Raw genomic sequence first — 12,507 nt, forward strand, 5'->3', positions numbered from 1 at the left:
GAATATATGAATTATGGTGCAGTTTGTCAGATTTTTAACATTAATAGTAAATCTTGGGATTGGTACATCTGGAGCAAAGATAGCTATGATCAGTGATATTGAGATAGCTGACTTGCTGTATTTCCAGGAACTTCTGCAAGTGACCTTTAATGTTGGCAGATCTATCTAGCAGATTATTGTTCTGACCATGTGTGACTTCCCTAAACCAGAATAGTTAGTATTCTGGTTCTTGTAGCCACTGTCATCTCCAAGGACAAAGGGAGAAATCCAGACAGATGCCATTAGAGTCTGCATCTGCGGCCCTCACAGAACGAGAAGGTGTCTTCCCACCAAGCAAGGCTCACTGATCTGGCCTAATTACCTGACTGATGTCCTGAGAGGCAGACCTGCGGGGAAATGTTTGCTGCATCACTCTCTTTGGGCAATTTATTTAGTCATTGCCCTCTTTTTTACCTTCCCAACATCAGATCTCTAGATTTTGACCTAAAATTCCATAAGACATGAATTTTTGTTCCAAACTTTAATTATATATGTTTAAATAATAGAAGTAATACAGGAATACACGTTCAAAGTATAAAAAATACATCGGATATAGACCAAAAAAAAAAAAAAAAGCTTTTGTTCAACTTGCTCCCCTACCCCTCACCTTCCAGCTCCATTTCCCTCCCCACAGATAAGCACTGTTAGCAGTTCGGTGTATCCCTTTCCAAAGTGCGTAGTTAAGGATATAATTGCAGAGGTAAGAGATATCAAAGACTACATACTAAGCTCTAAATAATAAACTATATTGGAACTACTTTTCAGGGTTAATCTCCAAACAAGCATACAGATTACCTGTCAAACATCCTGAGAAATTACTTGCTATTGGAATTGGAATTTTAATATGGTTTTCCCCCACCCCCCAGGACATTTCTGACTTAATATATTCTGGTACGTTCCCCGGCCATGTGCCAGACCGTAAGCTGGGAGGAGATATAAATACCACTATGGCCAATAAATCTATGCAGAATTCCATATGCTAAAGTATTTGTACAAATTTTTAAATCTTAAATCAGAGCTAAAGGACACATGCCTCTCAGGAAATCAAGGTAAGTTGGAAAAAATCATAGAGAAAAAAGGATTTGGGAGCCTGTGTGAAGTGCAGGGGAGAGTTTGACTCTGGTTCAACTAATCAGCATGTATTTATTATTCATCTATGCTGTGGTAATCACTGTAAATATACAGAAATATAAGGTGTGATCCTTATCTCCAAAGGGTTTACCAGCAACTGAAAAATCAGACTGACTGGACAGAATGGAATCAGGTAATAATGGCTTGCACAAAAGCTTGAACTTGATCAAGTAATAAACGACAGCCACGCAAGGTTTCTGCACAGAGGAGTGATATGACAAACAAATTAAAAGACCCTATCTTCATTCCCTTCCATCCCTTCATTTCCATCCCCTAACTACTACCTCAGCTTAACGCTTTCAGGTCCTTGCCTATTGCAATGAACTTGTACCCAGTACCCAGCCATGAACCCGCCCAAGACCCTCCCAGGCGATCCTAGTCACAACCAGCAGAATGAGTTCCCAAAGGTCCAAGAAGGCCCCTCTCTGCTCAACAGTCAAAACTGTCTTGCCTTGGACCATCAAAGAGTCTGAATGTGTAATGCAAATTTCAAGGTCCTCCCCTAAACTAATCTTCCAGGCTTATCTCCCGTTTCCCAGTGTGAACCCATGGCTCGACTGAGATGGAACTGCTCACCAGTCTCCAAGCCCACCTCCGAGCTGTCCTCAGTGAAGCGCACCCTTACCCCACTTCCACCGAAAAGCAGCGTCAGGGAAACCAGCCGGGAGGCTGTTGCCCTACCCCAGGTGTGAGAGGGTGCCTGCAGGGAGAGGGGAGAAGTGTGGGAAGGAAGAGCAGGCTGGTTACCAAACTTACTGCAGATCTTGCTGACTCACTGAATGGATAGTGTGAAGGACAGGTGAGTCAAAGGTAACTCATTTCAGGTTTCTGGGCAACACATTGAATTCTTTCTCAATAACTGCTTTTCCCCACATCCTTGTAGATTGTTACAGGTTCCTATCTATTTCATACCACTTGTATAACCTCGGACCGCACTTAATCAGTAATAATTTCTCTATACTTTTGGTCTCTGACATGTTTATTTAAAACAATACAAGCATAGCAAGACCATTTGTTGTTAAGAACCGGAGACCATTTGACTATCATTCATGCTGCAAAATGCAGTAGTCACAGTTTCCCAAAGGATCCTAAAAACTGTAGTGCAAAAGAAAAGAAACCTAAGAAAATGACAAAACATCAACATTTTTTTTCAAAGAAATGTGTTCAAAACAGTGACTTTTACAAGAGCTGAGTATTTGTTTTAAATGAAAACATGAATTCTATGAAAGATCAAAGACTTATTTCACAGATAATTCATACTGCATCAATAATTTGATTAACAGCATACAGACAAGGGCCATAGACTTTAAAATTAGGTCTGAAAGATCAATATAAATATGGGTGGGGGAAGTGTTTTTTACCCCCAAACTCCAACATTCCAGCTCTGTGACCTATACTGCTCCGATCTGTAAAAAAAATCCTAATGATGCAGTGATTCCAGTTTTCGTAGCTTCAATGATGGGTTAGAGGGCAGTGCGTCTTGGTCTGAAGAATCCGTTGTATCCGAAGGCTGGAACAATACTCTACCACGATGATTAAACACATAAAACGAAGGGTGATTCCTTAATGTGTCAAATGTCTTATTTTTCAGTTCCGAAGTGGCATCCATGTCTTTAAACTCCCCTGCAATATGAACTATCCCGTAACAGGTAACTGCAAAGGCCAGGAGAATCTGAAGAACTATATCGATGGGCAGTGATTCATCTTCCTTTTCCGTTAACCGCATGTACGAACGGTGCTGCGCCGCGGAAAAGGCCGCGTGGGCCAGGGCGAAGAGGCCCACGCTCACCAGCCCCTTCCACAGTGACGGCACCATGATGCCGGGAGAGCAGCAGCCCAAGGAAAGCAGCGAAGGGCTTTATTTTTTTTTTTAATGACACTGACTGACTTTAAGGAACTAAGCTCCTTGTCTTGCAGAATGTCCCATCATCTGCTTTCGATTTTTACTCTTGGTGTCACTTCCTTCCCCTTCAATCCTGTAGTTCCTGCTTGATTATGTTGAAGTTAAAAAGATTTTTGGAAAGAAATACTCACAGATGATGCTGGAGACACACAAGGTCAGGTCGGTCCACGTTTAGGGATGATAAGATTCACCTAGGTTAAGGTGAGCGGGGCCAGGTTTTTCCACTGTCATTATGTTTTCCCCCCGATGACCAGCAAGTAATCCCTGGGGAATAATGGTGCACACATTAATATTCTGTTCCCTAGTGCCCTTTCATTAATGATTCTGGCATGAATCCGTTATTAGGGTCTGCACAAGAGTGATTTTCTATCATTCACTTTACATTACTTGGCTGGCACATTTCTATAAAAAGAACTGTTTCCATATCAACTGGGGCTACTTGATTACTTTGAAAGACATCTGCAGCTAGAAGGCAGGATAAATGTTTAATTTATTTCCTTCCATTCCCGCTTTTCAGAGTCAAGGGTTGGTGTAACCGTCACCACCCATAGTAACATGGGAAACGAGGGTTTTTAAAAATGGCTGTGTTTTCGATTTGGCTCACTCCGTGTGGGGAGTGACTTTTACACGACATTTCCAATCAATTGCAGTTACTGTTTTTGAAGCTTAACTTGTTTTAACTTTGGCCAGCAGGCATTCCTTCAAGCTGGCTCCCATCTTCTTTTCAAAGGCCCTCGTTTTATCTGGCTACTTCCTGATTTTCTGCCCCGAGACATTCCGCGCACTCATTCATTCCCGGCTCCTGCCTGGGCCCTTCCCCCGAGGAGCCCCGGTACCTCTAGGGAAGCACAGTATTTAGAGGTCAAAACCTCAGTGCCAAGGATATTGCTTCTAGGCCCCGAGTTCATTTCCAAATTAACGGTTAACAACATAGAGTTTTACTTCACTGCCTTTATACGCCTGTATCTTATTTTGCACTAGGGGGTTTGCACTTAGTGACATTAACAAATTGCTTTTTTAATACTTACCCCAACCGGCAGCGTCAGAATTTGAACCCGGTATGGCACTTCCGTCCGGGAAGGGAGCCCGAGACATTCAGAGGGGCCTCCCCAGGAGGCAAAGGGTCCCTAGAAAAGGTATCAGGGAGACCGTCAGGGCTGAGGATGCGGGACGCGGCGGGTGGGGCGAACAGCCCCGTCCTGACCGACTCCTCCAAACCCGGCCAGGGGCGAGCTGCCAGAGGAGGAAACTGTCGTAGCCAGAGCCGCTGCTGCGCCTCAGATCTGCCTCGAGCGCCCTAAAGCGCACACACGGTCACGTACTCACAAGCACCCCTCCATACACACACCGAGAGCGAAAAAACCTGCCTGAGACCCGCGCGCCGCGACCCCCAAACGAGTCCACGCGACCTGATGTGCCTCCGCGTAGCGCCCGCCCACCCGCCAATCAGAGACAGCCTTGGCCGTGAGGGCGGGACAAGAGAGCATCGTATCCAATGAAAAATTAGAACCCCGTGGCCTCAGGATGGAGCATTTCCGAGTCTAAGAGGAAAGTGGAGAGGGGCGGTGGGGCTGGCCAATCAGAAGGGGCGACTCGCATCGTTGGGGCGTACAGCCAATCATAAGAACGTTCGCAGCCGGACTGTCCCGACCCACGCTTCTCGCCTGGCCCCGAAAACTGGAGGCGGCGGTGGCGTGGGGCCATTGAACTAGGGTCATCCGGCACGCCGCTGCGGTCGCCGTCCTCTCTTCATACCCTTGCTGCGGACGCCAGGGCCGTGTAGGCGTCTGGCGGGACATGGCGACCTCGGGCCGCAAGGACCAGCGGGACCAGGAGGAGGACAGTTTTCTGTACTTCGCCTATGGCAGCAACCTGCTGACCCAGCGGATCCACCTCAAAAACCCCTCGGCCGCGTTCTTATGCGTGGCCAGCCTGAAGGTCAGTGCTGCCCCCCCCTCGACCCCGCGACCTTGTGCCCACTCAGTAGACCGGGGCCAGGAACGCAGCTCTTCCCAGCGAGAGTCCGTCTGATCGTCACGCCCTGGTTGCGGCCCTCGTGGCTCCGCGCTGGACCCCTGCTGAGCGCCGCCACCCCGACAACCATGCGCCCCCAGGCTGCGATGGCTCCCCCGCTAAAGGCCCCGCGGACTGCTTGTTCTGCCCCGATCTGGCCGCCTCTCACCCACCAATTCAGGGGCATCCTCACTGAACCCATTAAGGCGACCCCTCTGATAAGCTTTCTCCGACCCAAGTCAGGGGATCGTTTGCTTTCTGTTCTGTACAGACCTTTGTTTTGCTACGGGACTTGGCACCTGGTATTGTAAAAATCCGTTTGCGTACCTCCCTTTTGCCCCCCTGTCCCACCCCACCTGCCCCCAACCTGAGAGGCCCTGAAAGTTGAAGCTGTGCTCAGTTAAGTGGCGGGGTGAGCAGTAACCAACCTGGGGGGAAAAATCACTGCTCTTCGGTTCATCCCGTTCATTCATTAGTACCTGTTCTTCCAGCACTTACCTAGAGACTCAAAGACGGTTGGGTAAAGCTGGCTGCTTTGAGGTCCTCCCAGGCTATAGGAGAAACACGCAGGCAAATTGTTACAAAAGTGTTTGGCTTGCTGAACTAGACAGACATGGTCTTTGCTGTCATCATCAGGGTTCTTAGTTGCAAGCGACAGAAAGTGGCTGATTGAAGCAGAAAAAGAATGTATTGAAAGGCTGTTGGAGAGCTTACAGAATGACCGGAAAGTTCGGGCCACCAAGCACACAAAACAGGCAGGCGTGACATAAAGGGAGGCCACAGCACAGCCAACGTCACAGACAGAAGCAGCCCAGGAGGCCGCTGCTGCACCCCTGCTGAACTTGACAAACGTGGACCCTGCCTCGTGTATCGCCAGCACCACCTGCTCTGGACCCTGCCTGCCGCTGTCACTACACCCCTGTGGCTCCTGAAACCCAGACATGGCCGCCGCCACCAGACTGGAGTTTCTGCTGTCGTTGGGCACAATTCAAAGACCCAGGGGGTGTCCACATTGGCTAAGTCTTGGCTGCGTGCCCCTGGCCCTTCCTGCAGGCAAAGCTGGGAGAACCAACTTCTGGCATTCAAAGCTTCAGAATCAGGAGTTGGGCTCTGGCACTCTCTGCGCCCCAAGACACATAAGACAGGGAGCTCCCCAAATGTGGGAAAGGAGTTCAGATACTTCTAGTTGAGATGAGGGAGGAGCTACCGAGTAAATGATTATTCAGTTACAGGTAAGGTTAGTCTTAAAAAGGAGACATGTTGTGCCTTTCAGTTTTGCTGTGAACCTAAAACTTCTCTAAAAAGAGTGAAGTTTTTTTTTTTAAAGGATACATACAAGGTGCCATGAGAGTGTATGACATGGGGACCTAAGCTAACTGGGACACTCAGTAAAGGTCTTCTTGAAAATGTGACTTTAAAGCTGAGACTGAGTGATTAGGGCAGGGAAGAGGCAAATACTGTAGAAGGGATGGCATGTGCAGAAGACCCCAGAAGAGCTGACCACCCAGTGGTGAGGCTGGCGCTGAGGGTGTGAGGAGGAGGTAGTGTGAGCACAGCAGGGGCAGGGAAGGGCCGCGAGTTACAGGACCACAGAGGCCCAAGAAGACTTTGGTTTTTACCTTGAGAGCAGTGAGAAGACCCATTGCAGAAGATCAGATTTACCTCTCTGCAAACTCATCTGGTTGCTGTGGAAAATGGATTGGAATGAGGATGCGCGGAGCCCAGTTAGAAAGCTTTTGTATGGTCCGTGCTAAAGATGACGGCGCCTTGAGTGGTAGCAGTGGAGGGTGGGTGGATCTGGGAGGTACCTAGGAGGTAACAGTGTCATCTTCTTGGTGATTAATTGTGAAGGGAGGAGGAGGTAATGGGGATGACTAAGGTTGTTGGTGCAATAATAGGTGGGTGATCGTGATGTTTGTAAAGAGAAGAATAAGGTTTGGGAGGGAACATCAGGCTCAGTTTGAACATTCTGAGTTTGAGATGCTTGTTTCACACCCAAGTGAGCAGAAAATGTTAGTGAACATTTATTAAGTACTCAGTATGAGCTAGGCCTGTCCTGGGCACTTTCGAAGCTCAGAGAGAGATTTGGGCTGGATTAAAAGGTTATTGGAATACTGGGTGGTAATGGAAGCTGTTGGAGGGGACGAGGCTGTCTTGAGCAAACGACTGAATGAACAGAGAAAGGGGCCTAAACTGAGCCCTTAGAAACTGCAACATTTAAAGACCAAGTAGCGGAGGAGGAGGAGGAGTTGGCAAAGGGGTTGAGCAGATCGAGGAACAACCTGGAAGTCCAGAAGGAGGAGGCGGGTGAAGACGGGGTGGTTAACCATGTCAGAAGCAGCTGAGAAGTGGAACAAGATGAAGAATGAACATTGTCTCTTGGATTTAGCAATAGACAACCAGCTCCTAGTGTGGCTGTAATTTCTACCAGATCCTTTGATGGGATGCTTGGTCCTAGAATATACCAGTTGAAGATCCTGGTCACTTAAAACGACCTTTCCCCTACAATGTCTGACAAGGTTTTTAAGAAAATAAAGGTGATAGGGATAAAATATAAACCTTAGACTTACTATTTAGTCCAGCCCTTTTTATTGCATTATTAAGGAAGCTAATTTTAGGAAAGATGGAAAATAAATGTTCCTAAACCAAACAGCCAAGTAAGGATTTTTAATCTTCCCAGGACTGAGGCCTTTCTGTGAGGGAAGAAGCTGCCCTGGAAACCGGGCACCATTACTTAAGTCCTGAAACCTTAGACCAGTTGCTTAATCGTTGTAAGCTGCAGTTTTTCTTGCTGTGAAATGGGTACGATAAGGTTATTAGGCAGGATAAAAATGAATCTATATAAAGTTCATAGCTCAGTCTATAGAACCCAGTAATTTTCCAGTATGTGTTAGCTGCTTTTATGATTGTTATAGGTATATTAGCACAATTTATGAATATTAGATTAGTGTTCGTAAGTGTTCACAAGTATACAAATCAGCCTCCGTGCCAGCTCCCTTAGGGCAGACATGGTGATACATGCTAGTAGGATGCTCTTTATGTACATAAAGTAGAGAGAATGTTATAACCCCTGTGTAGCTTTGTCCCAATGTCAACAATGTACCCTGTGACTGCCTCTACGTGAACATCTATGTGTAAGTAGACTGGGATGTAATTTTCAAAAATGAAAATAGTTGTGTTAAGGCAGTGGGATGATGGGATTTTTCTTCCCCCTTCAACGGTTTGTTTATGGTAAAATCGTCGGCAGCCGTCCGTCTCGAGAGACGATGGTGTAGCTTCTTAAGAGTCTATCTGCACCGCCGAGAATGGCTGTGCAGTCCGACTCGGGAGTGACACGGTATCTGTCTCCTCCCGTGTTGAATCGACATCTTGCGATGACGCTGGAGTGTCCTCTCCAGTGAAGCTGAAGCTACAGAGCCTGGGCAGGGTGATATGGAGGGTCTGCTGTTGCCCATGCAGCAGACCCCCCCCTCTCTTCGCAGCTGAAGGGTCCAAGGGAAAGACAAGAGTCGATACAGCTTGGCTTCAGGTGCGCCGCAGGAGTTGCCGGTGTTGACTACAACGTCAAACCGCCTTAGGGACTCCGGCTCTGTCGGGGTTTACTCCCTTAGCCTTTCCCCTGAAGAGGTATGCCGCAAGGCAGCGGAGGTTTTTTGGAGTCAGAGTTTTCCTTCTCTGATGTACCCTGACTGGAAGATCGAACCAGCGACACTTAGCTCGCAGGCCGACGCTCAATCCAGAGCTAAACCAGCCAGGGCATTATGGTAAAATACATGTGCATATTCAGCATATATAACATGAGACAATACATACAGTCCTTGAGATCTGGGTTTTTGTTTGTTTATCTTTGTATTTTCCACAGCTTCTTACACATAGAAGGAATTCAAAGTTTATGTTTTAATTGTATGAAGTGCAAAGTGAATCTTTTTTTCTTTTTTTTTTTTTTGAGGAAGGAAATTTTGATTCAAGGGGATATTGATCATATCACTTTGGTTTTCTTTGTAGGATTTTAAGCTTGACTTTGGCAATTCCCAAGGTGAAACAAGTGAAACCTGGCACGGAGGTATAGCCACCATTTTTCAAAGTCCTGGCGATGAAGTGTGGGGAGTAGTATGGAAACTGAACAAAAGCAATTTAAGTTCTTTGGATAAGTAGGTGGCTTCTAATTATAAGTTAAATAATTACAAATTCCAAAAGTGGATCATATGCAAGGATGTGTATATATATATGTGTGTGTGTGTTGGTTTTTCAAAACTATATACTACAAACATATTCTTTCCACTTTAGAGTTAACATAAAAAGTATAATGTGCATATCCGAAAAGAAAAGCCTAGAAGGGCCACACTTTCTGATTGAGATTTGGGGGTGACATGTGTAATCTCTGCTGTAAAAGATGGAAGTCCTTATTTTCCATCTGTCTTATAAAAATCTTCGTAGTGTCATATGGTGAAAAAGCATGAAGATGTTAGTAATTGTTACATATGTTTATTGATTTCAAAAGCAGTTATTAGTTTTTTTTAGAGCCAGTTTTGAAAAACTAATTCTCGATGGTGGCAGTTGAATCAGGAAAAAGTAATAATAATTTGTAAAAATTTAAACGATGTATTAGAAACGCTTTGCTACTTTTTACAACTAGAATTCCCATGAGTTGTGTGGCAGAGCGTTTACGAGAAGGACAGTTGGCAGAAAAGAGGACCTGAGAGACGTAGACGATCTGACGCACTTGTTCACAGCTCCCTGTGCACAAGGATGAGCTGTCCTCTTCTCTTCCCCGGCTCGGGATTCCCCTGTTGTCAGACGCGGAGTGCGTGTTGGATAACCTAGACAGCAGTGTTTCAGGGGTAAAAAGAGGAAAATAACTACATTGAAGCAGGTTTTTACATAGGATAAATACAGAGAAGTATTAGAAATATACCAAGTAATACCAAGTCTGTTTACTTCTGATGAAACAATATTATGTGTAATATGTTCTCTATCCCCAAATAGGAATACATAAGGAGCAAACATATCCACATATAGTTAAATGCTTAATCCCGTAAACTCACTTGGCTAAATCAAGTATGGTTAAAATTTGGCTGTTCTGGTTTTAGGCAAGAAGGGGTTAACAGTGGAACATATGCCGCAATAGAAATTAATGTTTGCACTCAAGAAGGCAAAGAAATAACCTGTCGCACTTATCAGATGAGAAATTACGAGAGCGCTCCTCCTTCACCCCAGTATAAAAAGGTAAGCCACGCACAAAGATTTTTGGTGATTGCTCTTAATTTTCACTGAGCTAATCTACAGACTATCTCATCTTTAAAAAGCTTTGTGTGTTTTTAATTCTTCATGAACAATTCATTTTAATTAAAATTTTTTTGTGCTAAAAAATTATAGTTATTTACCTGAAGTGCAATGTTCGATTTATTTGTATTGATAGAACTATGTTCCTAAAACTCTGTTGATTAAAAAAAGGCTTTTAGAAATATGTATGAGGCATAATTCTAGACGTATTTTCTTTGTATACACAGGCTTTTGTAATCGTATCTTTTTTCCCACAAAACATGGACACTAAGATTAATTTTAATGGGGAAAAATATATTTCCTACTGCTGAAATGTTTTCCATATCTAGATTAAAAAAAAGAAAAAAAGCCACACTGCCTTTCAGGGAAACCACTCCCCATAAGCCCAGGGGAAAAAATGTGGGATAGAGACCCAAACCTGCCTTTTCAGAAACCCAAACAGGTATTGTTAGAAGGCCCAGTCAGGACTTGGCATCCGTAGTGGGTGAACCAGTTCCTGGGCCGGCTTTGGAATTTTCTAGTATGGAACCTAGAGGATTAGCCTGGTATGGATCTGGGAAGTACCACTGAATACCGTGGTTCTTTATTTCTGCGTGTCTAATTCAGAGGGAGACGAGACTCTGGGCTTCAACTAAAATTGTTCCCTGAGTATTTTAACTTTTCTTGAAGGATGTTTTCTTTAAAAGATCATGGAAAGCCTATACAATAAGGTTTTTTGTCTTAATATAAAAATATTTTAAAGCATCCTATTGAGTAAAATTGATGCTCCTTGAGGATCGATCTTGGGGCTTTGAAAGCCCCGTGCACAGCATACTCATGAATGCAAATCTCCCTTCTGTTCTACAATTGTTTGTTCTAGTGGTATTCTGAAGTTATCTGAAAGCTAGTATTTCAGACTTGGATACTGCAAATAAAGCTGTAGCATATACCAAGTTAAATTATGTTCCTCACTAAAAGAGGTGTTTTTGTTTTGACCACTTCTAGATCATCTGCATGGGTGCCAAGGAGAATGGGTTGCCCTTGGAGTACCAAGAGAAGTTAAATGCAATAGAACCAAACGACTACAAAGGACGGGTCTCAGAAGACATAGAAGACATTATCAGAAAGGGGGAAACCAAAACTCATTAGCGCATAATAGAGCATTCCTATGGATATTTTCTCTACGTGCTCATCTGATATATTTTTAACATTTAGAACAGGGATCTGGGATACCTCTACGTCTAATATATTTTCACCGATGCTCTGAGGGGATGTCTCACTTGAGTGATTCCTTGTTTTCAGGCTGTAGGAAGAAGCTGGGTTAGGAGTTAGGCAGTTGCCCAGGGGACCAGGAGGCACTGGAATGCAGGATAAAGGGATGTGGGTACTTCTTCTGCGAACACTTTTCTGTGCTTGAGTTGATTTGAAGTGTATCTTTGCTCTGTGACAAAGGATGGAGTTGCACCTCAATGACAGTGCTGGCGAATTGCTATGCTCTGGAATTTCTTTCACCTTAATAAAACCAGAGACAGTTGGTAATAAAAGTTTTTACATTTAAAAGCTGGTATATTCTTCTTTGAGGAATACATGTTTTAGCGGTTTAACCTGTGTTCCCTACTAATGTACTACATTTCATTTTATTAGATTGAAATCATCACAGAGAGTGGGGTCTGCTCTTGGCCCTGTGTAGTCTATGCTCTCAGAGGGTGAGTGCACAGACCCTGGGCCGGAACAGCCTGGGACCAGTCGTCAGTTCTACCTGTTTCCCAAAGCTGGGAGACTTTGGGTTGAGTCTGCACCTCGGTTTCCTCACCCGTAGAATGAGGATAGCCAAAACACCTATGTCTTAGGGTTGTTTAAAGGAGTAAGTGTAGGTAATGACTTTAGAATAGAATCTGGTATGTAGTAAGTATTAGCGATCATTATTGTTCTTTTTTGAATCACGTTTGTACAGGGCCACCCTTGGAATGGGATTTTAAAGTGTAAGAGTCAAGATTATTAGTGAAAAATGTTTTCTGGAGGAAAGGAGAGACATGAATAAAACAATATTTATCAAAACTCTCTTCTGTCTCTGTGAAATGCAATAAGCTGGACCTCCAAAATAGGTCACTGGAATGAGAGAGAACTAGCTGCAGGAGCATAAAATAAAGACTTGGTTG

General features: G+C 44.6%; 1 protein-coding gene and 1 pseudogene across 3 annotated transcripts; one reads left to right on the forward strand and one right to left on the reverse strand.

Annotated features, from left to right (window-relative positions):
- Positions 1–2,131: 2,131 nt before the first annotated feature.
- LOC150001257 (ER membrane protein complex subunit 5 pseudogene) lies at positions 2,132–4,522 on the reverse strand (annotated as a pseudogene). The gene is made up of 3 exons (XR_016512998.1): positions 4,441–4,522; positions 4,102–4,200; positions 2,132–3,337 (listed from the first exon to the last, which is right to left on the reverse strand). The product of XR_016512998.1 is annotated as an ER membrane protein complex subunit 5 pseudogene (transcript).
- A 174-nt stretch (positions 4,523–4,696) lies between these two features.
- Positions 4,697–11,908, forward strand: GGCT (gamma-glutamylcyclotransferase). Of its 2 annotated transcripts, XM_090287053.1 has the most exons (4): positions 4,701–5,011; positions 9,092–9,237; positions 10,177–10,312; positions 11,354–11,908. In XM_090287053.1, exons 1-4 carry the CDS (start codon positions 4,871–4,873, stop codon positions 11,495–11,497), a joined length of 567 nt encoding a protein of 188 aa, XP_090143179.1. In that variant the 5' UTR covers positions 4,701–4,870; the 3' UTR covers positions 11,498–11,908. The 2 variants fall into 2 exon arrangements, with proteins under 2 accessions (XP_090143180.1, XP_090143179.1); XM_090287054.1 differs by lacking the exon at positions 10,177–10,312 and having other exon boundaries at positions 4,697–5,011; positions 11,354–11,472.
- Positions 11,909–12,507: the final 599 nt, after the last annotated feature.

This window comes from Furipterus horrens, unplaced genomic scaffold, assembly GCF_987537825.1.
Source record: "Furipterus horrens unplaced genomic scaffold, mFurHor1.1.pri manual_scaffold_9, whole genome shotgun sequence".
In the NCBI taxonomy this organism is placed as follows: Eukaryota; Metazoa; Chordata; class Mammalia; order Chiroptera; family Furipteridae; genus Furipterus; species Furipterus horrens.